The sequence below is a fragment of the Telmatherina bonti genome (genome assembly GCF_933228915.1).
Source record: "Telmatherina bonti genome assembly, chromosome: 16".
In the NCBI taxonomy this organism is placed as follows: domain Eukaryota; kingdom Metazoa; phylum Chordata; class Actinopteri; order Atheriniformes; family Telmatherinidae; genus Telmatherina; species Telmatherina bonti.
This window is the reverse complement of record NC_136614.1, coordinates 2028030-2055933: the sequence shown is the minus strand read 5'-3', so window position 1 is coordinate 2055933 and position 27904 is coordinate 2028030. Positions and strand designations below refer to the sequence as shown.

The 27904-nt window shown below is 44.5% G+C and overlaps 1 protein-coding gene across 1 annotated transcript in view; it reads left to right on the top strand.

The window, feature by feature from the left end:
* Positions 1-27904, top strand: part of myt1la (myelin transcription factor 1-like, a) — a gene marked incomplete at both ends in the record, with an annotated part of 660446 nt that overhangs the window by 256781 nt on the left and 375761 nt on the right. Inside the window, 2 exons of the mRNA XM_079255058.1 lie at positions 22075-22328; positions 22727-22951. Of these exons, the coding sequence (XP_079111184.1) occupies positions 22075-22328; positions 22727-22951 (479 nt within the window). The remainder of the gene's footprint in view (positions 1-22074; positions 22329-22726; positions 22952-27904) is intronic.

Below are 27904 nucleotides of genomic sequence, written 5' to 3'. Positions count from 1 at the left end.
GTTGGTGAAGAGATCTTATAAAGGACGTTGCTCTACGCTGCACGGCGTGCCCGTGACGCCATGGCGAAGTTCCATGCGGCGGCGTGACATCATAAATCACTATAAAATTGTCAATTTTGATCTGATCACCCTAAAACTTATAGGGATTAATAAGGGATCAGTCCTGAACAGATTACTGTGACCATTGCTGGTGTAGACCTAAACTCCGCCCACTTACAACAGGAAGTGGTTTTTTCCACGTTTGAGGGTCATGCTTCTAAGCAAATGGTCCAAAACACTTGAGCCTCCTCCAAAACATGTCAAACCCTTTCATGATGCCACAATAAAAACCTCAAGTCGCTACGCTAAACGGGACATGGCGAATGGCGGTCCAACGCCATGAAACAGGAAGTACCTGTGACCAAGCCATGGAACCTTGGACCGCCACCAAACTTGCCATGACTGATGACAGTAAGGCCCTGAACTAAGCCCCATTGAAACATTATGGAATACATGGAGCATGTCTCCATAGCGCCCCCTACAAAATTTCAATCAATCAGCCCCGCCCACTACATGGACCGACATGGATAAAATTGAGCACATTTGGAGAACCTGCCAGTACCTTCAAAAAAGTCTCTTGGACATATGGGCTGAATCCAACAGGAAGTCGGCCATTTTGAAAAAGGTGCCATTTTTGGGGTCATTTCTTTGCCATGCATTTTAAACAACTCCTCCTAGGGATATTGTCCAACTGACACCCAACTTGCACAGGATGCTCAGGAGGCATGTGTGATTTAAAGTTGTGCTATTTCTTCTAATAGAAGATTTAGTTTAGGAGGGGCGGGCCTTCAAAGTTTTATGTCTTATTAACAAAGACTTATTGCTAAAACTCCCACATAAAACAACATATCAGCACAGGAATCGCCACATTTGATGCCAGTCCCATGATGAAAAAAATATTCAATGCAATAATGGGACTATGAATTAGCCCCACCCCTTGGCAACAACAAGTGTCTGATATCGTGAACGAGGAAGTACCTGTAACAAAGCCATGAAATTGTTCATCTTCACCATACTTGCCATGAGTCATGACAGTTATGTCCTCAATAGAGTAAAATTACAATATAGTGGAAACGATAGTAAATGGCTCCATAGCGCCCCCTACAATATTTCAATCAATCAGCCCCGCCCACTACATTGACTGACATGGATATGATTCGGAAAACTTGTAGACCCTCCCAGTACCTTCAAAAAAGTCTCTTGGACATATGGGCTAAATCCAACAGGGAGTCGGCCATTTTGAAAAGAGTGCCATTTTTGGGGTCATTTCTGTCATTTTCTTTGCCATGCATTTTGAGGAACTTCTCCTAAGAATTTTGTCCAACTTTAACCCAAATGAGTCAGGATGCTCAAGAGGCATGTGTGATTAGAAGTTGTGCTATTTCTTTTAATAGGGGATATCATTTAGGAGAGGCGGGGCAGCAAAGCAGATGTGATGCAACAAAAAGAAAAACTGACATAAATCCCCCAAAAAACAACCAACCTGCACCAAATTTGCTACAGATGATGTCAGTCATATCCTTCACATTTGTGCATGTCAATAATTAGATGATAAGTTAGCCCCGCCCCTTGGTGACAGGAAGTGACCCTTCATAAAACCTAAATGGTCTGAAGTGCAGTCTGGCTGCACTTTAGGTTGAGAGAGGCATGGGAAGGATGTTGCCAGGGGAGGCGGTGGCATTATGCCGAGCGGCGCCATGGTGCGAGGGCCTATATCACCGCCTGCGGTTTTAATTATTATTATTAGGCCCGAGCACCTTGGCGGTGCGAAGGCCTATTGTATTTGCAGTGTTTATTATTTTTATTCGGACACTTCGCGTGCTTTTTTGGAGGCCTGAACGTGCTCGAAAACTCACCAAATTTTGCGTACCCCCCCAAAGGAATACGAAAAATTTGATATTTTGAGGTGCTCCAGAATGTTTGGGCGAAACTGAACGAGAGCGCCACCTATTTTAGGTGCCCCGCCACTGCATGTCGTTAATCTTTATGAAAATTCATACACATGATCTACATGACAGGACAAACAAAAAATCCTCTTAATGTCATGGTGAAATGTCGACAGGAAGGCGGTTATTTTAGGTCAAAGTCAATATTTTGGCGTTTTAGCACCTCGCATTTTAACGAACTCGTCCTAGAGCTTTTAACCCACTGAGCCACAAATTGCTGGGGATGTTCAGGAGGCATGTGTGATTAAATGTTGTGTTATTTCTTCTAATAGGAGACTTAGTTTACGAGGGGTGGGGCCTCAAAGTTTGATGTCTCGCCATGAAAAATTAAACGGATATAACTCCCACATAAAGCAACATTTCTGCAACAAATTTGCAAGATATGATGGCAGTCCCCTCCTACAGAGTTCTATATGTCAAAATTTTGATTATGAAATAGCCACGCCCCCTGGAGGTCAAAAGTGTTGTTTTTTGCTCACACACCCATAACTCTGGCTTGGTGGACACCACATGGCCCAAATTCACTCAGGCATCACAAAACATGTTGGTGAAGAGATCTGATAAAGGACGTTGCTCTACGCTGCACGGCGTGCCCTTTGACGCCATGGCGAAGTTCCATGCGGCGGCGTGACATCATAAATCACTATAAAATTGTCAATTTTGATCTGATCACCCTAAAATTTATAGGGATTAATAAGGGATCAGTCCTGAACAGATTAATGTGACCATTGCTGGTGTAGACCTAAGCCCCGCCCACTTACAACAGGAAGTGGTTTTTTCCACGTTTGAGGGTCATGCTTCTAAGCAAATGGTCCCAAACACTTGAGACTCCTCCAAAACATGTCAAACCCTTTCATGATGCCACAATAAAAACCTCAAGTCGCTACGCTAAACGGGACATGGCGAATGGCGGTCCAACGCCATGAAACAGGAAGTACCTGTGACCAAGCCATGGAACCTTGGACCACCACCAAACTTGCCATGACTGATGCCAGCAAGGCCCTGAACTAAGCCCCATTGAAACATTATGGAATAAATGCAGCATGTCTCCATAGCGCCCCCTACAAAATTTCAATCAATCAGCCCCGCCCACTACATGGACCGACATGGATAAAATTGAGCACAGTTGGAGAACCTTCCAGTACCTTCAAAAAAGTCTCTTGGACATATGGGCTAAATTCAACAGGAAGTCGGCCATTTTGAAAAAGGTGCCATTTTGGGGGTCATTTCTTTGCCATGCATTTTAAACAACTCCTCCTAGGGACATTGTCCAACTGACACCCAACTTGCACAGGATGCTCAGGAGGCATGTGTGATTTAAAGTTGTGTTATTTCTTCTAATAGAAGAGTTAGTTTAGGAGGGGCGGGCCCTCAAAGTTTTATGTCTCATTAACAAAGACTTATTGCTAAAACTCCCACATAAAACAACATATCAGCACAGGAATCGACACATTTGATGCCAGTCCCATGATGAACAAAATATACAATGCAATAATATGACTATGAATTAGCCCCACCCCTTGGCAACAACAAGTGTCTGATATCATGAACCAGGAAGTACCTGTAACAAAGCCATGAAATTGTTGATCTTCACCATACTTGTCATGAGTCATGACAGTTATGTCCTTAATAAAATAAAATTACAATATAATGGAAAAGATAGTAAATGGATCCATAGCGCCCCCTACAATATTTCAATCAATCAGCCCCGCCCAAAACATCGACTGACATGGATATGATTCGGGACAGTTGTAGACCATTCCAGCACCTTCAAAAAATTCTCTTGGACATATGGGCTAAATCAAACAGGAAGTCGGCCATTTTGAAAAAGGTGTCATTTTTGGGGCAATTTCTGTCATTTTCTTTGCCATGCATTTTGAGAAGTTCCTTCTAAGAATTTTGTCCAACTTTAACCCAAATGAGTCAGGATGCTCAAGAGGCATGTGTGATTAAAAGTTGTGCTATTTCTTTTAATAGGGGATATCATTTAGGAGAGGCGGGGCAGCAAAGCAGATGTGATGCAATGAAAAGGAAACTGACATAACTCCCACAAAAAACAACCAACCTGCACCAAATTTGCTACAGATGATGCCAGTCATATCCTTCACATTTCTGTATGCCAATAATTAGATGATAAGTTAGCCCCGCCCTTTGGTGACAGGAAGTGACCGTTCATAAGGCCTAAATGGCCTGAAGTGCAGTCTGGCTGCACTTTAGGTTGAGAGAGGCATGGGAAGGATGTTGGCAGGGGAGGCGGTGGCATTATGCCGAGCGGCGCCATGGTGCGAGGGCCTATATCACCGCTTGCGGTTTTAATTATTATTATTATTCTCCTAATAAATGAATTGCTTTTTTGGAGGCCTGAACATGCTCAAAAACTCACCAAATTTTGCGTACCCCCCCAAGGGAATGTGAAAAATTTGATATTTTGAGGTGCTCCAGAATGTTTGGGTGAAACTGAATGAGAGCGCCACCTATTTTAGGTGCCCCGCCAGTGCATGTCGTTAATCTTTATGAAAATTCATACACATGATCTACATGCTAGGGCGAACAAAAAATCCTCTTAATGTCATGGTGAAATGTCGACAGGAAGGCGGCCATTTTAGGTCAAAGTCAATATTTTGGCGTTTTAGCACCTCGCATTTTAACGAACTCGTCCTAGAGCTTTTATCCCACTGAGCCACAAATTGCTGAGGATGTTCAGGAGGCATGTGTGATTAAATGTTGTGTTATTTCTTCTAATAGGAGACTTAGTTTACGAGGGGCGGGGCCTCAAAGTTTGATGTCTCGCCAGGAAAAATTAAACGGATATAACTCCCACATAAAGCAACATTTCTGCACCAAATTTGCTAGATATGATGGCAGTCCCCTCCTACAGAGTTCTATATGTCAATATTTTGATTATGAAATAGCCACGCCCCCTGGAGGTCAAAAGTGTTGTTTTTTGCTCACACACCCATAACTCTGGCTTGGTAGACACCACATGGCCCAAATTCACTCAGGCATCACAAAACATGTTGGTGAAGAGATCTGGTAAAGGACGTTGCTCTACACTGCACGGCGTGCCCGTGACGCCATGGCAAAGTTCCGTGCGACGGCGTGGCATCATAAATCACTATAAAATTGTCAATTTTGATCTGATCACCCTAAAACTTATAGGCATTAATAAGGGATCAGTCCTGAACAGATTAATGTGACCATTGCTGGTGTAGACCTAAGCTCCGCCCACTTACAACAGGAAGTGGTTTTTTCCACGTTTGAGGGTCATGCTTCTAAGCAAATGGTCCAAAACACTTGAGCCTCCTCCAAAACATGTCAAACCCTTTCATGATGCCACAATAAAAACCTCAAGTTGCTACGCTAAACAGGACATGGCGAATGGTGGTCCAACGCCATGAAACAGGAAGTACCTGTGACCAAGCCATGGAACCTTGGACCGCCACCAAACTTGCCATGACTGATGACAGTAAGGCCCTGAACTAAGCCCCATTGAAACATTATGGAATAAATGGAGCATGTCTCCATAGCGCCCCCTACAAAATTTCAATCAATCAGCCCCGCCCACTACATGGACCGACATGAATAAAATTCAGCACAGTTGGAGAACCTTCCAGTACCTTCAAAAAAGTCTCTTGGACATATGGGCCACATCCAACAGGAAGTCGGCCATTTTGAAAAAGGTGCCATTTTTGGGGTCATTTCTTTGCCATGCATTTTAAACAACTCCTCCTAGGGATATTGTCCAACTGACACCCACAGAGCACAGGATGCTCAGGAGGCATGTGTGATTTAAAGTTGTGTTATTTCTTCTAATAGAAGATTTAGTTTAGGAGGGGCGGGCCCTCAAAGTTTTATGTCTTATTAACAAAGACTTATTGCTAAAACTCCCACATAAAACAACATATCAGCACAGGAATCGACACATTTGATGCCAGTCCTATGATGAACAAAATCTACAATGCAATAATATGACTCTGAATTAGCCCCACCCCTTGGCAACAACAAGTGTCTGATATCATGAACCAGGAAGTACCTGTGACAAAGCCGTGAAATTGTTGATCTTCACCATACTTGCCATGAGTCATGACAGTTATGTCCTTAATAGAGTAAAATTACAATATAGTGGAGAAGATCGTAAATGGCTCCATAGCGCCCCCTACAATATTTCAATCAATCAGCCCCGCCCACTGTATTGACTGACATGGATATGATTCGGGAAACTTGTAGACCCTCCCAGTACCTTGAAAAACGTCTCTTGGACATATGGCCTAAATCCAACAGGAAGTCAGCCATTTTGAAAAAGTTGTCATTTTCGGGGTCATTTCTGTCATTTGCTTTGCCATGCATTTTGAGGAAGTCCTGCTAAGAATTTTATCTAACTTTAACCCAAATGAGTCAGGATGCTCAAGAGGCATGTGTGATTAAAAGTTGTGCTATTTTCTTTAATAGGGGATATCGTTTAGGAGAGGCGGGGCAGAAAAGCAGCTGTGATGCAATGAAAAGGAAAACTGACATAACTCCCACAAAAAACAACCAACATGCACCAAATTTGCTACAGATGATGTCAGTCATATCCTTCACATTTCTGCATGTCAATAATTAGATTATTAGTTAGCCCCGCCCCTTGGTGACAGGAAGTGACCGTTCATAAGGCCTTAACAGCCTGAAGTGCAGTCTGGCTGCACTTTAGGTTGAGAGAGGCATGGGAAGGATGTTGGCAGGGGAGGCGGTGGCATTATGCCGAGCGGCGCCATGGTGCGAGGGCCTATATCACCGCCTGCGGTTTTAATTATTATTATTATTATTTTTATTCGGACACTTCGCGTGCTTTTTTGGAGGCCTGAACGTGCTCGAAAACTCACCAAATTTTGCGTACCCCCCCAAAGGAATTCGAAAAATTTGATATTTTGAGGTGCTCCAGAATGTTTGGGCGAAACTGAACGAGAGCGCCACCTATTTTAGGTGCCCCGCCACTGCATGTCGTTAATCTTTATGAAAATTCATACACATGATCTACATGACAGGACAAACAAAAAATCCTCTTAATGTCATGGTGAAATGTCGACAGGAAGGCGGCCATTTTAGGTCAAAATCAATATTTTGGCGTTTTAGATCCTCGCATTTTAACGAACTCGTCCTAGAGCTTTTAACCCACTGAGCCACAAATTGCTGAGGATGTTCAGGAGGCATGTGTGATTAAATGTTGTGTTATTTCTTCTAATAGGAGACTTAGTTTACGAGGGGTGGGGCCTCAAAGTTTGATGTCTCGCCATGAAAAATTAAACGGATATAACTCCCACATAAAGCAACATTTCTGCAACAAATTTGCAAGATATGATGGCAGTCCCCTCCTACAGAGTTCTATATGTCAAAATTTTGATTATGAAATAGCCACGCCCCCTGGAGGTCAAAAGTGTTGTTTTTTGCTCACACACCCATAACTCTGGCTTGGTGGACACCACATGGCCCAAATTCACTCAGGCATCACAAAACATGTTGGTGAAGAGATCTGATAAAGGACGTTGCTCTACGCTGCACGGCGTGCCCTTTGACGCCATGGCGAAGTTCCATGCGGCGGCGTGACATCATAAATCACTATAAAATTGTCAATTTTGATCTGATCACCCTAAAATTTATAGGGATTAATAAGGGATCAGTCCTGAACAGATTAATGTGACCATTGCTGGTCTAGACCTAAGCCCCGCCCACTTGCAACAGGAAGTGGTTTTTTCCACGTTTGAGGGTCATGCTTCTAAGCGAATGGTCCCAAACACTTGAGACTCCTCCAAAACATGTCAAACCCTTTCATGATGCCACAATCAAAACCTCAAGTCGCTACGCTAAACGGGACATGGCGAATGGCGGTCCAACGCCATGAAACAGGAAGTACTTGTGACCAAACCATGGAACCTTGGACCGCCACCAAACTTGCCATGACTGATGACAGTAAGGCCCTGAACTAAGCCCCATTGAAACATTATGGAATAAATGGAGCATGTCACCATAGCGCCCCCTACAAAATTTCAATCAATCAGCCCCGCCCACTACATGGACCGACATGGAAAAAATTCAGCACAGTTGGAGAACCTTCCAGTACCTTCAAAAAAGTCTCTTGGACATATAGGCTAAATTAAACAGGAAGTCGGCCATGTTGAAAAATGTGCCATTTTTGGGGTCATTTCTTTGCCATGCATTTTAAACAACTCCTCCTAGGGATATTGTCCAACTGACACCCAACTTGCACAGGATGCTCAGGAGGCATGTGTGATGTAAAGTTGTGTTATTTCTTCTAATAGAAGATTTAGTTTAGGAGGGGCGGGCCCTCAAAGTTTGATGTCTCATTAACAAAGACTTATTGCTAAAACTCCCACATAAAACAACATATCAGCACAGGAATCGACACATTTGATGCCAGTCCCATGATGAACAAAATCTGCAATGCAATAATGGGACTATGAATTAGCCCCACCCCTTGGCAACAAGAAGTGTCTGATATCATGAACCAGGAAGTACCTGTAACAAAGCCAGGAAATTGTTGATCTTCACCATACTTGCCATGAGTCATGACAGTTATGTCCTTAATAAAATAAAATTACAATATAATGGAAAAGATAGTAAATGGCTCGATAGCGCCCCCTACAATATTTCAATCAATCAGCCCCGTCCACTACATTGACTGACATGGATATGATTCGGGAAACTTGTAGACCCTCCCAGTACCTTCAAATAAGTCTCTTGGACATATGGGCTAAATCAAACAGGAAGTCGGCCATGTTGAAAAAAGGTGCCATTTTCGGGGTCATTTCTGTCATTTTCTTTGCCATGCTTTTTGAGGAAGTCCTGCTAAGATTTTTATCTAACTTTAATCCAAATGAGTCAGGATGCTCAAGAGGCATGTGTGATTAAAAGTTGTGCTATTTCTTTTAATAGGGGATATCGTTTAGGAGAGGCGGGGCAGCAAAGCAGATGTGATGCAATGAAAAGGAAAACTGACATAACTCCCACAAAAAACAACCAACCTGCACCAAATTTGCTACAGATGATGTCAGTCATATCCTTCACATTTGTGCATGGCAATAATTAGATGATAAGTTAGCCCCGCCCCTTGGTGACAGGAAGTGACCGTTCATAAGGCCTAAATGGCCTGAAGTGCAGTCTGGCTGCACTTTAGATTGAGAGAGGCATGGGAAGGATGTTGCCAGGGGAGGCGGTGGCATTATGCCGAGCGGCGCCATGGTGCGAGGGCCTATATCACCGCTTGCGGTTTTAATTATTATTATTTTTATTCGGACACTTCGCGTGCTTTTTTGGAGGCCTGAACGTGCTCGAAAACTCACCAAATTTTGCGTACCCCCCCAAGGGAATACAAAAAATTTGATATTTTGAGGTGCTCCAGAATGTTTGGGCGAAACTGAATGAGAGCGCCACCTATTTTAGGTGCCCCGCCACTGCATGTCGTTAATCTTTATGAAAATTCATACACATGATCTACATGACAGGGCGAACAAAAAATCCTCTTAATGTCATGGTGAAATGTCGACAGGAAGGCGGCCATTTTAGGTCAAAGTCAATATTTTGGCGTTTTAGCACCTCGCATTTTAACGAACTCGTCCTAGGGCTTTTATCCCACTGAGCCACAAATTGCTCAGGATGTTCAGGAGACATGTGTGATTAAATGTTGTGTGATTTCTTCTAATAGGAGACTTAGTTTACGAGGGGCGGGGCCTCAAAGTTTGATGTCTCGCCAGGAAAAATTAAACAGCTATAACTCCCACATAAAGCAACATTTCTGCACCAAATTTGCTAGATATGATGGCAGTCCCCTCCTACAGAGTTCTATATGCCAATATTTTGATTATGAAATAGCCACGCCCCCTGGAGGTCAAAAGTGTTGTTTTTTGCTCACACACCCATAACTCTGGCTTGGTGGACACCACATGGCCCAAATTCACTCAGGCATCACAAAACATGTTGGTGAAGAGATCTGATAAAGGACGTTGCTCTGCGCTGCACGGCGTGCCCGTGATGCCATGGCGAAGTTCCATGCGGCGGCGTGACATCATAAATCACTATAAAATTGTCAATTTTGATCTGATCACCCTAAAACTTATAGGGATTAATAAGGGATCAGTCCTGAACAGATTAATGTGACCATTGCTGGTGTAGACCTAAGCTCCGCCCACTTACAACAGGAAGTGGTTTTTTCCACGTTTGAGGGTCATGCTTCTAAGCAAATGGTCCCAAACACTTGAGACTCCTCCAAAACATGTCAAACCCTTTCATGATGCCACAATAAAAACCTCAAGTCGCTACGCTAAACGGGACATGGCGAATGGCGGTCCAACGCCATGAAACAGGAAGTACCTGTGACCAAGCCATGGAACCTTGGACCGCCACCATACTTGCCATGACTGATGACAGTAAGGCCCTGAACTAAGCCCCATTGAAACATTATGGAATAAATGGAGCATGTCTCCATAGCGCCCCCTACAAAATTTCAATCAATCAGCCCCGCCCACTACATGGACCGACATGAATAAAATTCAGCACAGTTGTAGAAGCTTCCAGTACCTTCAAAAAAGTCTCTTGGACATATGGGCTAAATTCAACAGGAAGTCGGCCATTTTGAAAAAGGTGCCATTTTTGGGGTCATTTCTTTGCCATGCATTTTAAACAACTCCTCCTAGGGATATTGTCCAACTGACACCCAACTTGCACAGGATGCTCAGGAGGCATGTGTGATTTAAAGTTGTGTTATTTCTTCTAATAGAAGATTTAGTTTAGGAGGGGCGGGCCCTCAAAGTTTTATGTCTTATTAACAAAGACTTATTGCTAAAACTCCCACATAAAACAACATATCAGCACAGGAATCGACCCATTTGATGCCAGTCCCATGATGAACAAAATATACAATGCAATAATATGACTCTGAACTAGCCCCACCCCTTGGCAACAACAAGTGTCTGATATCGTGAACCAGGAAGTACCTGTGACAAAGCCGTGAAAATGTTGATCTTCACCATACTTGCCATGAGTCATGACAGTTATGTCCTTAATAGAGTAAAATTACAATATAGTGGAGAAGATCGTAAATGGCTCCATAGCGCCCCCTACAATATTTCAATCAATCAGCCCCGCCCACTACATTGACTGACATGGATATGATTCGGCATAGTTTTAGAACCTTCCAGTACCTTCAAAAAAGTCTCTTGGACATATGGGCTAAATCAAACAGGAAGTCAGCCATTTTGAAAAAGGTGACATATTTGGGGTCATTTCTGTCATTTTCTTTGCCATGCATTTTGAGCAACTCCTCCCAAGAATTTTATCCAACTTTAACCCAAATGAGTCAGGATGCTCAAGAGACATGTGTGATTAAAAGTTGTGCTATTTCTTTTAATAGGGGATATCATTTAGGAGAGGCGGGGCAGCAAAGCAGATGTGATGCAACGAAAAGGAAAACTGACATAACTCCCACAAAAAACAACCAACCTGCACCAAATTTGCTACAGATGATGCCAGTCATATCCTTCACATTTGTGCATGGCAATAAATAGATTATAAGTTAGCCCCGCCCCTTGGTGACAGGAATTGACTCTTCATAAGGCCTAAATGGCCTGAGGTGCAGTCTGGCTGCACTTCAGGTTGAGAGAGGCATGGGAAGGATGTTGCCAGGGGAGGCGGTGGCATTATGCCGAGCGGCGCCATGGTGCGAGGGCCTATATCACCGCTTGCGGTTTTAATTAGGCCCGAGCACCTTGGCGGTGCGAAGGCCTATTGTAATTGCAGCGTTTATTATTAGGCCCGAGCACCTTGGCGGTGCGAAGGCCTATTGTAATTGCAGCGTTTATTATTATTATTATTATTATTATTATTATTATTATTCTCCTAATAAATGAATTGCTTTTTTGGAGGCCTGAACATGCTCAAAAACTCACCAAATTTTGCGTACCCCCCCAAGGGAATGCGAAAAATTTGATATTTTGAGGTGCTCCAGAATGTTTGGGCGAAACTGAATGAGAGCGCCACCTATTTTAGGTGCCCCGCCACTGCATGTCATTAATCTTTATGAAAATTCATACACATGATCTACATGCTAGGGCGAACAAAAAATCCTCTTAATGTCATGGTGAAATGTCGACAGGAAGGCGGCCATTTTAGGTCAAAGTCAATATTTTGGCGTTTTAGCACCTCGCATTTTAACGAACTCGTCCTAGAGCTTTTATCCCACTGAGCCACAAATTGCTCAGGATGTTCAGGAGGCATGTGTGATTAAATGTTGTGTTATTTCTTCTAATAGGAGACTTAGTTTACGAGGGGCGGGGCCTCAAAGTTTGATGTCTCGCCAGGAAAAATTAAACGGATATAACTCCCACATAAAGCAACATTTCTGCACCAAATTTGCTAGATATGATGGCAGTCCCCTCCTACAGAGTTCTATATGTCAATATTTTGATTATGAAATAGCCACGCCCCCTGGAGGTCAAAAGTGTTGTTTTTTGCTCACACACCCATAACTCTGGCTTGGTGGACACCACATGGCCCAAATTCACTCAGGCATCACAAAACATGTTGGTGAAGAGATCTTATAAACGACGTTGCTCTACGCTGCACGGCGTGCCCGTGACGCCATGGCGAAGTTCCATGCGGCGGCGTGACATCATAAATCACTATAAAATTGTCAATTTTGATCTGATCACCCTAAAACTTATAGGGATTAATAAGGGATCAGTCCTGAACAGATTACTGTGACCATTGCTGGTGTAGACCTAAACTCCGCCCACTTACAACAGGAAGTGTTTTTTTGCACGTTTGAGGGTCATGCTTCTAAGCAAATGGTCCAAAACACTTGAGCCTCCTCCAAAACATGTCAAACCCTTTCATGATGCCACAATAAAAACCTCAAGTCGCTACGCTAAACGGGACATGGCGAATAGCGGTCCAACGCCATGAAACAGGAAGTACCTGTGACCAAGCCATGGAACCTTGGACCGCAACCATACTTCCCATGACTGATGACAGTAAGGCCCTGAACTAAGCCCCATTGAAACATAATGGAATACATGGAGCATGTCTCTATAGCGCCCCCTACAAAATTTCAATCAATCAGCCCCGCCCACTACATTGATCGACATGGATAAAATTCAGCACAGTTGGAGAACCTTCCAGTACCTTCAAAAAAGTCTCTTGGACATATGGGCTAAATTCAACAGGAAGTCGGCCATTTTGAAAAAGGTGCCATTTTTGGGGTCATTTCTTTGCCATGCATTTTAAACAACTCCTCCTAGGGATATTGTCCAACTGACACCCAACTTGCACAGGATGCTCAGGAGGCATGTGTGATGTAAAGTTGTGTTATTTCTTCTAATAGAAGATTTAGTTTAGGAGGGGCGGGCCCTCAAAGTTTGATGTCTCATTAACAAAGACTTATTGCTAAACCTCCCACATAAAACAACATATCAGCACAGGAATCGCCACATTTGATGCCAGTCCCATGATGAACAAAATCTACAATGCAATAATGGGACTATGAATTAGCCCCACCCCTTGGCAACAACAAGTGTCTGATATCGTGAACCAGGAAGTACCTGTAACAAAGCCATGAAACCTTTGATCTTCACCATACTTGCCATGACTTATGACAGTAAAGTCCTTAATAGAGTAAAATTACAATATAGTGGAGAAGATAGTAAATGGCTCCATAGCGCCCCCTACAATATTTTAATCAATCAGCCCCGCCCACTACATTGACTGACATGGTTATGATTCGGGAAACTTGTAGACGCTCCCAGTACCTTCAAAAAAGTCTCTTGGACATATGGGCTAAATCAAACAGGGAGTCGGCCATTTTGAAAAAGGTGCCATTTTTGGGGTCATTTCTGTCATTTTCTTTGCCATGCATTTTGAGGAACTTCTCCTAAGAATTTTGTCCAACTTTAACCCAAATGAGTCAGGATGCTCAAGAGGCATGTGTGATTAGAAGTTGTGCTATTTCTTTTAATAGGGGATATCATTTAGGAGAGGCGGGGCAGCAAAGCAGATGTGATGCAACAAAAAGAAAAACTGACATAAATCCCCCAAAAAACAACCAACTTGCACCAAATTTGCTACAGATGATGTCAGTCATATCCTTCACATTTGTGCATGTCAATAATTAGATGATAAGTTAGCCCCGCCCCTTGGTGACAGGAAGTGACCCTTCATAAAACCTAAATGGTCTGAAGTGCAGTCTGGCTGCACTTTAGGTTGAGAGAGGCATGGGAAGGATGTTGCCAGGGGAGGCGGTGGCATTATGCCGAGCGGCGCCATGGTGCGAGGGCCTATATCACCGCCTGCGGTTTTAATTATTATTATTATTATTATTTTTATTCGGACACTTCGCGTGCTTTTTTGGAGGCCTGAACGTGCTCGAAAACTCACCAAATTTTGCGTACCCCCCCAAGGGAATACGAAAAATTTGATATTTTGAGGTGCTCCAGAATGTTTGGGCGAAACTGAACGAGAGCGCCACCTATTTTAGGTGCCCCGCCACTGCATGTCATCAATCTTTATGAAAATTCATACACATGATCTACATGACAGGGCGAACAAAAAATCCTCTTAATGTCATGGTGAAATGTCGACAGGAAGGCGGCCATTTTAGGTCAAAGTCAATATTTTGGCGTTTTAGCACCTCGCATTTTAACGAACTCGTCCTAGGGCTTTTATCCCACTGAGCCACAAATTGCTGAGGATGTTCAGGAGGCATGTGTGATTAAATGTTGTGTTATTTCTTCTAATAGGAGACTTAGTTTACGAGGGGCAGGGCCTCAAAGTTTGATGTCTCGCCATGAAAAATTAAACGGATATAACTCCCACATAAAGCAACATTTCTGCACCAAATTTGCTAGATATGATGGCAGTCCCCTCCTACAGAGTTCTATATGTCAATATTTTGATTATGAAATAGCCACGCCCCCTGGAGGTCAAAAGTGTTGTTTTTTGCTCACACACCCATAACTCTGGCTTGGTAGACACCACATGGCCCAAATTCACTCAGGCATCACAAAACATGTTGGTGAAGAGATCTGATAAAGGACGTTGCTCTGCGCTGCACGGCGTGCCTGTGACGCCATGGCGAAGTTCTATGCGGCGGCGTGACATCATAAATCACTATAAAATTGTCAATTTTGATCTGATCACCCTAAAACTTATAGGGATTAATAAGGGATCAGTCCTGAAAAGATTATTGTGACCATTGCTGGTCTAGACCTAAACTCCGCCCACTTACAACAGGAAGTGGTTTTTTCCACGTTTGAGGGTCATGCTTCTAAGCAAATGGTCCCAAACACTTGAGACTCCTCCAAAACATGTCAAACCCTTTCATGATGCCACAATAAAAACCTCAAGTCGCTACGCTAAACGGGACATGGCGAATGGCGGTCCAACGCCATGAAACAGGAAGTACCTGTGACCAAGCCATGGAACCTTGGACCGCCACCAAACTTGCCATGACTGATGACAGTAAGGCCCTGAACGAAGCCCCATTGAAACATTATGGAATAAATGGAGCATGTCTCCATAGCGCCCCCTACAAAATTTCAATCAATCAGCCCCGCCCACTACATGGACCGACATGAATAAAATTCAGCACAGTTGGAGAAGCTTCCAGTACCTTCAAAAAAGTCTCTTGGACATATGGGCTAAATTCAACAGGAAGTCGGCCATTTTGAAAAAGGTGCCATTTTTGGGGTCATTTCTTTGCCATGCATTTTAAACAACTCCTCCTAGGGATATTGTCCAACTGACACCCAACTTGCACAGGATGCTCAGGAGGCATGTGTGATTTAAAGTTGTGTTATTTCTTCTAATAGAAGATTTAGTTTAGGAGGGGCGGGCCCTCAAAGTTTTATGTCTCATTAACAAAGACTTATTGCTAAAACTCCCACATAAAACAACATGTCAGCACAGGAATCGACACATTTGATGCCAGTCCCATGATGAACAAAATCTACAATGCAATAATATGACTATGAATTAGCCCCACCCCTTGGCAACAACAAGTGTCTGATATCATGAACCAGGAAGTACCTGTAACAAAGCCATGAAATTGTTGATCTTCACCATACTTGCCATGAGTCATGACAGTTATGTACTTAATAGAAAAAAATTACAACATAGTGGAAACGATAGTAAATGGCTCCATAGCGCCCCCTACAATATTTCAATCAATCAGCCCCGCCCACTACATTGACTGACATGGATAAAATTCAGCACACTTATAGACCCTCCCAGTACCTTCAAAAAAGTCTCTTGGATATATGGGCTAAATCCAACAGGAAGTCGGCCATTTTGAAAAGGGTGCCATTTTTGGGGTCATTTCTGTCATTTTCTTTGCCATGCATTTTCAGGAACTTGTCCTAAGAATTTTGTCCAACTTTAACCCAAATGAGTCAGGATGCTCAAGAAGCATGTGTGATTAAAAGTTGTGCTATTTCTTTTAATAGGGGATATCGTTTAGGAGAGGCGGGGCAGCAAAGCAGATGTGATGCAATGAAAAGGAAAACAGACATAACTCCCACAAAAAACAACCAACCTGCACCAAATTTGCTACAGATGATGCCAGGCATATCCTTCACATTTGTGCATGTCAATAATTAGATGATAAGTTAGCCCCGCCCCTTGGTGACAGGAAGTGACCGTTCATAAGGCCTAAATGGCCTGAAGTGCAGTCTGGCTGCACTTTAGGTTGAGAGAGGCATGGGAAGGATCTTGCCAGGGGAGGCGGTGGCATTCTGCCGAGCGGCGCCATGGTGCGAGGGCCTATATCACCGCTTGCGGTTTTAATTATTATTATTATTCTCCTAATAAATGAATTGCTTTTTTGGAGGCCTGAACATGCTCAAAAACTCACCAAATTTTGCGTACCCCCCCAAGGGAATGTGAAAAATTTGATATTTTGAGGTGCTCCAGAATGTTTGGGCAAAACTGAATGAGAGCGCCACCTATTTTAGGTGCCCCGCCACTGCATGTCGTTAATCTTTATGAAAATTCATACACATGATCTACATGCTAGGGCGAACAAAAAATCCTCTTAATGTCATGGTGAAATGTCGACAGGAAGGCGGCCATTTTAGGTCAAAGTCAATATTTTGGCGTTTTAGCACCTCGCATTTTAACGAACTCGTCCTAGGGCTTTTATCCCACTGAGCCACAAATTGCTCAGGATGTTCAGGAGGCATGTGTGATTAAATGTTGTGTTATTTCTTCTAATAGGAGACTTAGTTTACGAGGGGCGGGGCCTCAAAGTTTGATGTCTCGCCAGGAAAAATTAAACAGATATAACTCCCACATAAAGCAACATTTCTGCACCAAATTTGCTAGATATGATGGCAGTCCCCTCCTACAGAGTTCTATATGTCAATATTTTGATTATGAAATAGCCACGCCCCCTAGAGGTCAAAAGTGTTGTTTTTTGCTCACACACCCATAACTCTGGCTTGGTGGACACCACATGGCCCAAATTCACTCAGGCATCACAAAACATGTTGGTGAAGAGATCTTATAAAGGACGTTGCTCTACGCTGCACGGCGTGCCCGTGACGCCATGGCGAAGTTCCATGCGGCGGCGTGACATCATAAATCACTATAAAATTGTCAATTTTGATCTGATCACCCTAAAACTTATAGGGATTAATAAGGGATCAGTCCTGAACAGATTAATGTGACCATTGCTGGTGTAGACCTAAGCCCCGCCCACTTACAACAGGAAGTGTTTTTTTCCACGTTCGAGGGTCATGCTTCTAAGCAAATGGTCCAAAACACTTGAGACTCCTCCAAAACATGTCAAACCCTTTCATTATGCCACAATAAAAACCTCAAGTTGCTACGCTAAACAGGACATGGCGAATGGCGGTCCAACGCCATGAAACAGGAAGTACCTGTGACCAAGCCATGGAACCTTGGACCGCCACCAAACTTGCCATGACTGATGACAGTAAGGCCCTGAACTAAGCCCCATTGAAACATTATGGAATAAATGGAGCATGTCTCCATAGCGCCCCCTACAAAATTTCAATCAATCAGCCCCGCCCACTACATGGACCGACATGGATAAAATTCAGCACAGTTGGAGAACCTTCCAGTACCTTCAAAAAAGTCTCTTGGACATATGGGCTAAATTCAACAGGAAGTCGGCCATTTTGAAAAAGGTGCCATTTTTTTGGTCATTTCTTTGCCATGCATTTTAAACAACTCCTCCTAGGGATATTGTCCAACTGACACCCAACTTGCACAGGATGCTCAGGAGGCATGTGTGATTTAAAGTTGTGTTATTTCTTCTAATAGAAGATTTAGTTTAGGAGGGGCGGGCCCTCAAAGTTTGATGTCTCATTAACAAAGACTTATTGCTACAACTCCCACATAAAACAACATATCAGCACAGGAATCGACACATTTGATGCCAGTTCCATGTTGAACAAAATCTGCAATGCAATAACATGACTATGAACTAGCCCCGCCCCTTGGCAACAACAAGTGTCTAATATCATGAACCAGGAAGTACCTGTAACAAAGCCATGAAATTGTTGATCTTCACCATACTTGCCATGAGTCATGACAGTTATGTCCTTAATAGAATAAAATTACAACATAGTGGAAAAGATAGTAAATGGCTCCATAGCGCCCCCTACAATATTTCAATCAATTAGCCCTGCCCACTACATTGACTGACATGGATATGATTCGGGAAACTTGTAGACCCTCCCAGTACCTTCAAAAAAGTCTCTTGGACATATGGGCTAAATCCAACAGGAAGTCGGCCATTTTGAAAAGGGTGCCATTTTTGGGGTCATTTCTGTCATTTTCTTTGCCATGCATTTGGAGGAACTTGTCCTAAGAATTTTGTCCAACTTTAACCCAAATGAGTCAGGATGCTCAAGAGGCATCTGTGATTAAAAGTTGTGCTATTTCTTTTAATAGGGGATATCATTTAGGAGAGGCGGGGCAGCAAAGTAGATGTGATGCAATGAAAAGGAAAACTGACATAACTCCCACAAAAAACAACCAACCTGCACCAAATTTGCTACAGATGATGCCAGTCATATCCTTCACATTTCTGCATGTCAATAATTAGATTATAAATCAGCCCCGCCCCTTGGTGACAGGATGTGACCCTTCATAAGGCCTAAATGGCCTGAAGTGCAGTCTGGCTGCACTTTAGGTTGAGAGAGGCATGGGAAGGATGTTGCCAGGGGAGGCGGTGGCATTATGCCGAGTGGCGCCATGGTGCGAGGGCCTATATCACCGCTTGCGGTTTTAATTCCTGGTTGTATTTCGATATTTCCTGGTCGTAACTGGTATTTCCTGTTTGTAGCTGGATATTTTTTGGTTGTATATAGTTATTTCCTTGTTGTATCTCCATATTTTCTGGTTGTATCTGGATATTTCCTGGTCGTATTTTGATATCTCCTGCTTTTATCTCAATATTTCCTGGTTTAAGCTCGATATTTCCTGGTCGTGTCTGGATATTTCTGGTTGTATCTGGACATTATTTTGTCGTATCTGGATATTTCCTTATTTAATTCTACCTGCTCAGAAATTCTGGACTGTGTTGCACCCTTTAAGCTGAGGTCCATCAAACCTAAACCAGATCCCTGGCTGAATAACACCACACGTGCCCTGAGAAGGCGCTGCAGGCAGGCTGAACGGAGATGGAAGAAAGACAAGCTGCATGTGTCTGTGGGCATACTGAGAGACTGTCTTTCTGACTATCAAAATGCTGTTAAAGAAGCCAAATGTAAATATCTTTCAACTGTTATTTCCACTAGCAGCAATCGCCCTCAAGTTTTGTTCAATACAATCCAGTCTGTGACTAATCCTTCGGACAATGTGTTGATCAATGTGTCTAAATCCACCTGTGACGCATTTCTCCATCATTTCACAGACAAGGTGGCCTCTGTTAGACAGAGCATTAGCAATAATAGTGCTGCAGCTACTGCTCCACCTTGTGCCCCGCCTCTTGCCCCTGCTGCTGTGTTGACTGGGTTTGAGCCAGTATCACTCTCTCAGCTCTGTGAAGTGGTTCAAAAGCTGAGACCAACAAGCTGTCCCTTGGACATTGTCCCATCTAGAGTTTTAAAACAGGTTTTTGACACAGTGGGGCCATGTCTACTTTCTTTTTTCAATTCCTGCCTGCTGTTAGGGTCTGTTCCGGCTGTTTTTAAGCAGGCTGTGGTCAGGCCATTTATCAAGAAACCTAACCTAGACCCAGCAGTTCTCTCAAATTTCAGACCCGTGTCCCATCTGCCATTTCTCTCTAAAGTATTGGAAAAGCTGTTTTTTTCACAATTACAATCATTTTTGGATCAGAATCACATTTTTGAGAGGTTTCAGTCTGGTTTCAGAACGCGCCACAGAGTCAGCACTCCTTAAGGTGCAAAATGACGTCTTGCTCTCCCTGGATTTAAAGCAACCTGTGCTGTTGGTAATGCTTGATCTTACCGCAGCATTTGACACAGTGGACCACTCTGTCCTTCTCACTCGCTTAGCCCAGCAAGTGGGTCTTCAGGGACCTGTGCTCCAATGGTTCAAGTCATACCTGACTGATAGATCTTTCTCAGTAATGATTAATGACCTCTCTTCATCTTCAGCTCCTCTGTCTTCCGGTGTGCCACAGGGTTCCATTCTTGGCCCTGTTCTGTTCTGTTTGTATATGTTGCCCCTCGGCTCTGTGATATCCCACCATAATGTCTCATTCCACTTGTATGCAGACGATCTCCAAATCTATCTGCCAGTTTCCCAGAACTCCTCAGACACACAGTCCATCTACAGGTGTCTGGATGACATTAAGCAGTGGCTATCGCAAAACTTCCTCTGTCTGAATGAGTCAAAATCTGAATTTATCCTCTTTGGTGCCCCCAGCCCGGCAAATGCAGCTCCATTGTTCACACCTCTCACCAACCATCTCAGTCAGACAGTTAGGAACCTTGGAGTGACTTTAGACAATCATCTCAGACTCAATAAACAAATAGACTCTGTGGTCAGGGCAAGCTTTTTTCAGCTTCGCCTTTTGGCCAAAGTCAAATCCTTTCTCACTCGTCAAGACCTTGAAACAGCCATCCACGCCTTCATCAGTTCACGTTTGGACTATTGCAACGCCCTCTACATTGCACTCAGCCAGGCTTCTCTGCACCGTCTACAGCTTGTGCAGAATGCAGCTGCCCGCCTTCTCACCAACACACGCAAACATGACCATATCTCCCCTGTACTGTTCTCTCTACACTGGCTCCCGCTTCAGTTCAGAATTCAATTAGAAATCTCTCTGTTTGTTTTCTGCTCCATCCATGGGCTTGCACCTCCGTACCTTTGTGACCTCCTGACTCCTCACCAGCCCAGCAGAGCCCTGCGCTCCTCTGATCAGCACCTCCTGGTGGTCCCTCGGTCTAGGTGTAAACAGTGCGGCGATCTGGCCTTCGCAGTGGCAGGGCCCAAACTCTGGAACTCTCTGCCTCTGGAGTTACGCTCCATCATGGACCTCCCTCTGTTTAAGGCTAAAGACTCATCTGTTTAGATCAGCCTTTGGCTGTTGGGATTTTTACATGCAAATGAACTGCTTTTATATTTTTACTTGTTTTTATCTTTGTTCAGCACTTTGGTCAACTAAGGTTGTTGTAAAGCGCTTTATAAATAAAATTTGATTGATTGATTGATTTCCTGGTTTTATCTAGATATTTCCGGGTCGTATCTGGATATTTCCTTATTTATCTGGATATATCCTGGTCGTAACTGGATATTTCCTGGTTTTATCTATATATTACCTGGTTTTATCTAGATATTACCTGGTTGTAGCTGGATATTTCTGGGTCATATCTGGATATTTTCTGGTTTTATCTGGATATTTCCTTATTTATCTGGATATATCCTGGTCGTAACTGGATATTTCCTGGTTATATCTGGATAATTCTGGGTCGTATCTGGATATTTCCTGGTTTTATCTGGATATGTCAGTATGCACAGGAAACCTTTCTGCCATTTTATATCCTTTGCAAACAGAGTGTTTTTGTCCAGCATCAGTCAGCCAATCTGATGTACATCTTTTTCATCTCTGCAGAGAAGCGTTACTGTAAGACGTCGAGCCCGACCAGCAGCACCACCAGCAGCTATGCTCCCAGCAGCAGCAGCCTGAGCTGTGGTGGAGGAGGAGGAGGAAGCAGCGCCAGCAGCACCTGCAGTAAGAGCAGCTTCGACTACACCCACGACATGGAGGCGGCCCACATGGCAGCCACAGCCATCCTCAACCTGTCCACCAGGTGTCGGGAGCTCCCTCATGCTGTTGGAGGGAAACCACAGGACCTGCTGCCACAGGTAACCCCTGTCCTGAGGACAGGCCTCTTCATAAAACTGCTGTGTATCTTCTTCAGGTTTTAATTCAGCTTTTTGTCCAACGCCTCTTCACAACAACGTCATCTCAGGAGACCTCACAGACACATCAGTTCCAGCCAGTTCATGCTGGTTAACCTGGTTAACCTGGTTAACAGGTTGCATCTAATCCTGACCTGGATCCAATGAGCTGCATGAGCAACAGTGGAAAGGAAAACCTCTGGCAGAACCCGTCGGCAAGGACGGTCATCTGCCCGGACTGGTTGGGATGGGGAGGACAGGAGACAGAGACCAACATGCACCGGAGCTTTTATCCAGAAATATGTTAATGATGCCGATACTGTTTATGGTTTATCAGAAACACGCTATTCTGTGTCCATCAGAGTCCAGCTGTTGACCTGGACGACAGCGGTGTGGTGGACGTTGGGAGTCAGCCTGGCGGTCCGGAGCGCAGTGGGACCGTGTTGACCCCCCTGCAGCCAATGTCCCCCCAGCGTCAGGCTCTGCTGAGCAGTCGCTGCTACCAGCTGAGCGACGCAGACTGCTGGGACCTGCCAGTGGACTACACCAAGATGAAGAGACTTGGAGACGAACAGGACCACAAGGAGGTAACAGGAAGCTCCAATACAACAGAAAGTCTTTGTTAGACCATGTTAGGGCTGGGATATACAGGACACCCGCAGCTACGTTCAGCTACATCTGGGTTTATAGCTGCTGCCAAGACGTTCAATACTGGAGGCCACCGCTAGGGGGCAACACACAGCACTTGGCCTCTGAACTCGTAAAAAGGTCTATCTCCTGTAACATTGTGTTTCTGTACTTAGATAAAAAAAAAAAAAAAACTGTTGCTAGCTGTTAGGCACGAGTGTTTGTTCCTGTGAAACGGGGAGGAACAATCGTAAAAATAAAAGGTCAGTAGTTGCTAACAAGGTCCGAGAGTCGTTCTTCTAAACTATCCGTCCTTGTGTTTACCTCTGATCTTGCGTTTGTGCTCTTGTTTGCCTTCAAGTCAATCTTGCACTTTGCGCTTGCGACACGTAACTTTGCGTCAGTGTGTGAAACCTACGTACCAAACGTACACTGAAATGCGTGGGCTCTATGATGTGTACGCATCGCCAGCAGCTACTATATCCAGGCCAAAACCACAACAATAAATCTGCAGTTTGAGCTCAGTTGAGGTTGTCCTGGGTAAAACCCGAAGACCTGGAGATTCCTTCCAGCTTGCTAGAAAATCTTCCTGCAGCCAACAGGATTCAGGTCTGCTCAGTTTTGGCCTTGATATCTTTTATTTCTTTTTTATTGCGTTTTCCCTGACATTATTAGACCTTGAGTTTGCAATGTTAATTTTTTCTGTCACTTTAATTAATCATGCTGCTCTTTCTTTAGCTTGTTTAGAGCCTTCTCAGACAGAGCAGCAAGAAATGCATCCACATCCGCCACAACAAAATCCAATTTCTCAACTGCACACCAAATTCCCAAGAACAGGATCCAAAGCAGCAAATCAAGCGTGCACCAAATTAAAAACAGACACACGGTATGGAGCATTTTCCAATAACTGCTTAAACCAGACTCTACATAAGCTCCCCTTCGTCTCCATGCAGCTCTGTGGGAGGTATTTACGCACTGAAGCCCACCGAACAGGAAAAAGGTGACTATCTAGCAATTCCCCAGACACCACGGATGTGCCCCCAAGCCATCCCTCTACTCACGTGGCCACAACACTACTCCCCAACCACAACGAATCCAAAGGGAAATGCCGCTACACATGCAAGGGACGCCCCACACAGTGTACCACGCAAATGCACCCGACCCAAGCTACCAGATCCGCCTGACACAACAGCACACCAAGCCGAGAACAAAGCTCTCCAAGTACCCAGCCAGGCTAACAACAAAAAAACCAGACCAAAGAACACCGCCATAACTTGTCAACCACAGACCTTCCCCCATCAACCACAGCCGACGCACACGACAACACAAAGAAGAGAGCCTGAGGAGCCAACATCCCAAACATGTTTGGGAAGAACAAAGCCAGAGAAGGCACAACACCACGGTGACAACAACCAACGGACGAGCCCCCAATTTGTCCCGATGGAAGGCCGTGACAACAAAGAGGGAATGCCGGGCTGTTTATCTACAAATATATATTTATGAAAGGAAACAAACAGAAATGTTTTTTATGCAGTGTGTAAAAGTGGAAATCAGTGGTGTAAAGTGGTTGCAAGTCAGTGTCTGAACAAACTGCAAACCAAGCTGTGGGCAGAGAGAGGGTGCGAGCAGAAACTGATGTTTTCACAGAACTGTTCTGCTTCACTGAACTATGGGATCTAATAGAAATGTCTGAAACAACCACAAGGTGCAAACACTTATTCATGTGTTCATAGCATGTCAATTAAAGCAAGGCTAGTACGAACAAATATTTTTAATATCTTTAACATAATTTCACTAAATGAACTGTTAACTCATTCATAACATCTTTCTGGTAAGATCTATCCACCACTTGCTCCCAGAATGAAAGATATAAAAAACCCTTTACAGACAGAATCAACTCCGCATATTATGGAGTTTTACCCGTTCCAGCCTGTCTGCAAAGTTTTGGTCCTTTTCCCTGCTGGCAAACATCAACTTCTCAGCATTAATTTCTAATTCTGTTCTTTTCTACAGTCATTTAGACACTTTTATCCAAAGCGACTTACATCTGAGTGAGAACAACACAAAGCAGGAAATCAGACAGTAGAGGACATGGTAGGAAGGTGATGGTGGACTGTCCAGTTGGACGCAGGTCCTTCCATGAAGCTTCAGGCTTTTTGTGGTTATTGTTTACTCCCTTCCCACCCCATAATACCACTGATGTTAAAATACAAAGAATTGGATGGGAGGTGTGGGCACATACAGGAGGTAGGGTATGAATGGAGACGGAAAGGTGAGTTGGGGTGCTTGTGTGTAGGGAGGAGGGGGTGATTTGAGGTGTGATGGGGGTGTGTGTTCTGATAAATAAGGGAGTGAGTGAACTGGTTGTGAGAAGGGGGGTGTGTGTCGAGGTGTGTAGAGAGGGAGCTCGTGAGAGGAGTTGTGTTATGTGGTGTATGTGTGCATCGGGGAGTATGTGAGCGGGGGAAGGAACGTAGGGGAGTGTGAGATGGAGCATGTGTCATGGATGGGGCGAGTAGGGTGTGTGTCGCGAGGGAGTATGTGCGTGTGAGTGAGTTGTACATGTGTGTGTGTGAGTATGTGTGTTGGGGAGGGGTGTCTTGTGCTCGGGGAACGCGGCTGGTGCACTGGGGTGCTGCCTGGCTGCCGCTCGGCGATGGTCTGGGGATCCTGGCTCTCCATTGGCATGGGAGGACCCTCTGCCCGCGGGGATGGGGGGTTGCCTTTGGGCTCTTGGGGCCCTGGGGCCCGCGCTCTGTCTGCAGGCGACTCCGGCGGGGGCTCCCCTCCACCGCCTCCTGGGTGGGTCCATAGCTGGCTCTGGAGTGGGGTGGTTGGATCCTGTTCTTGGGGGTGGCTGCCGGCTACCTGAGTCCTGGGGTCCTCCTTTCCTGCTCCTTGCCTTTGTGTAGGGGGGGGGGTGTCACATTGTGTGGGCGGGGCCACATTGGCAGGATCACTCCTCTCTGAACACGTTCCACTCTGCATGTTCTGCATGTGACACAGTCACTAAGTCGTCTGCTGGTTTATTCACTAACAGCAGCTGGTTTTCTTTGTCTCTCATTTATATTTAACCTGATAGTTTTTGGTGCTCCTGACAGTTGATAGTCTAGTCCTCGACTATCAGCCCCGACTGCAGCCTGGAGAATGGGGCAGGGCTGGATATGGGCGGGGTTGAACATCCAATGGGCACGGTTGGGGTTCGGGTTATAATTTGGGTTAATACAATCAATATGTTGAGGGGGAAAGGTTGGATGTCTCCGCCTCATTCTCCAGGCTGCAGCCAAGACCCTCTCTAGTCCTCTGCAGGGGGAATATGAATCTAAGATTGGCCTGTTTGTGTATATGTGTGTGAATATGTATGAACATGCATCGATATAGTTGAATGCGTATGGGTCTATATCCATGTTTGTGCAAGTGTCTGTTTTTTTTTTTCTTTCTCTCTCCATTCCTGTCTTTTCCTCTCTCTGAGATGTTTTCTTTCTCTTTCTGTCACTCCTATCTGGTCTGGTCCAGCAGTAGAAACTCTGTATTACAATCATACAAAATAAAGAAATAAAATAAAAATCCGGAAAATCAAGGGGATCATCGTACCAGTAATGTAAAATTTGTTCAGCAGAACACAGTATCCAGACCATCATTCTGCTGCTTAAATGCTAGACAAAACACACACAAAAAAAAAGTACAAAGAATAATTATCACAAAGTTTGTTGCAAAGAACTGGGCTAAGTTCTCCAACTTTCCAACAAATACAGCTAAACTAAGTGTTGAAGTTCTCCTTGAAGAGCTGAGTCTTCAGCTGGGTCTGAAAGTAGACAGGGACTCTGCAGAGCGGACAGAGTTTGGGAGATCATTCCACCATCGTGGAACAACAGAGGAAAAGAGTCTGGCTGGTGATTTAGTCCCACATTGTGGTGGTAACACGAGGCGTCTTTCACTGGTGGAACGTAGCTGTGGAGAGGGAGTGTAGGTCTGGATTAGGGAGTGAAGGTAGACGGGAGACGTTTGAGTTGTTGTTTTATAAGCCAGAAGCAGAGCTTTGAATTTGATTTGTGCGACCGGAAGCCAGTGAAGAGCGATTAGCAGCGGAGTGATATGAACCATTTTGGACTGGTTGAAAACTAGACGTACTGCTGGTTCTGGATCATCTGCAGAGGTTTAACCAGCATGCAGGCAGACCTGCCAGTAGGGAACTGCAGTAAGCTAATGACCAGAACCTGAACCAGAAGCTGAGTCGTGTGTTCTGTCAGGTACGTCTGATTCTCTTGATGTTGTAGAGAGCATATCAGCAGGTACGGGCAACCACGGCAACATGGACCTTAAAGGTCAGCTGGTCATCCACCATGACACCCAGATTCCAGGCAGCAGACGTAGGAACAAGAGTGATAGAGTGGAGCTTCACACGTATCTGTGGAGGTAAGGAAGGATTGGCTGGACAGACAATGAGCTCTGTCTTGGACAGATTGAGCTGAAGGAGGCGATCCTTCATCCATGCAGCGATATCAGCAAGGCAATGTTGTGAGAGAGGGGCTAGTTGGATCCAAAGAGCGGACACTGTCAGAGTACAGAGAGAGGTTTATTTGTTCTCAACAGATCCCTGTGAATTCTTCCAGCGGAACTGCAGAGACTGGCGGACTGGCGAGCAGCAGGAGGCAGGCAGGAAAGCAGGGGAACAAGCGAACGAGAAGGCAGGCAGGCAAAACTGGCAGGTAGCGTCTATGAACTGGCAGGCTTTCTCTGGCAGGAGGAAGACAGGACAGGTTACAAACCGAAGGTATGTACAAGCAACGTAAGCAGAGGCCGAGAGCTGTTTACCGCAGGGCAATCAACAATCTGGCGCTGGATAGCAGGCAGAGCTGGTCTTAAATAGGTTGTTTGATGATTGCTGGAATGTGGATCAGGTGTGCCTCCAG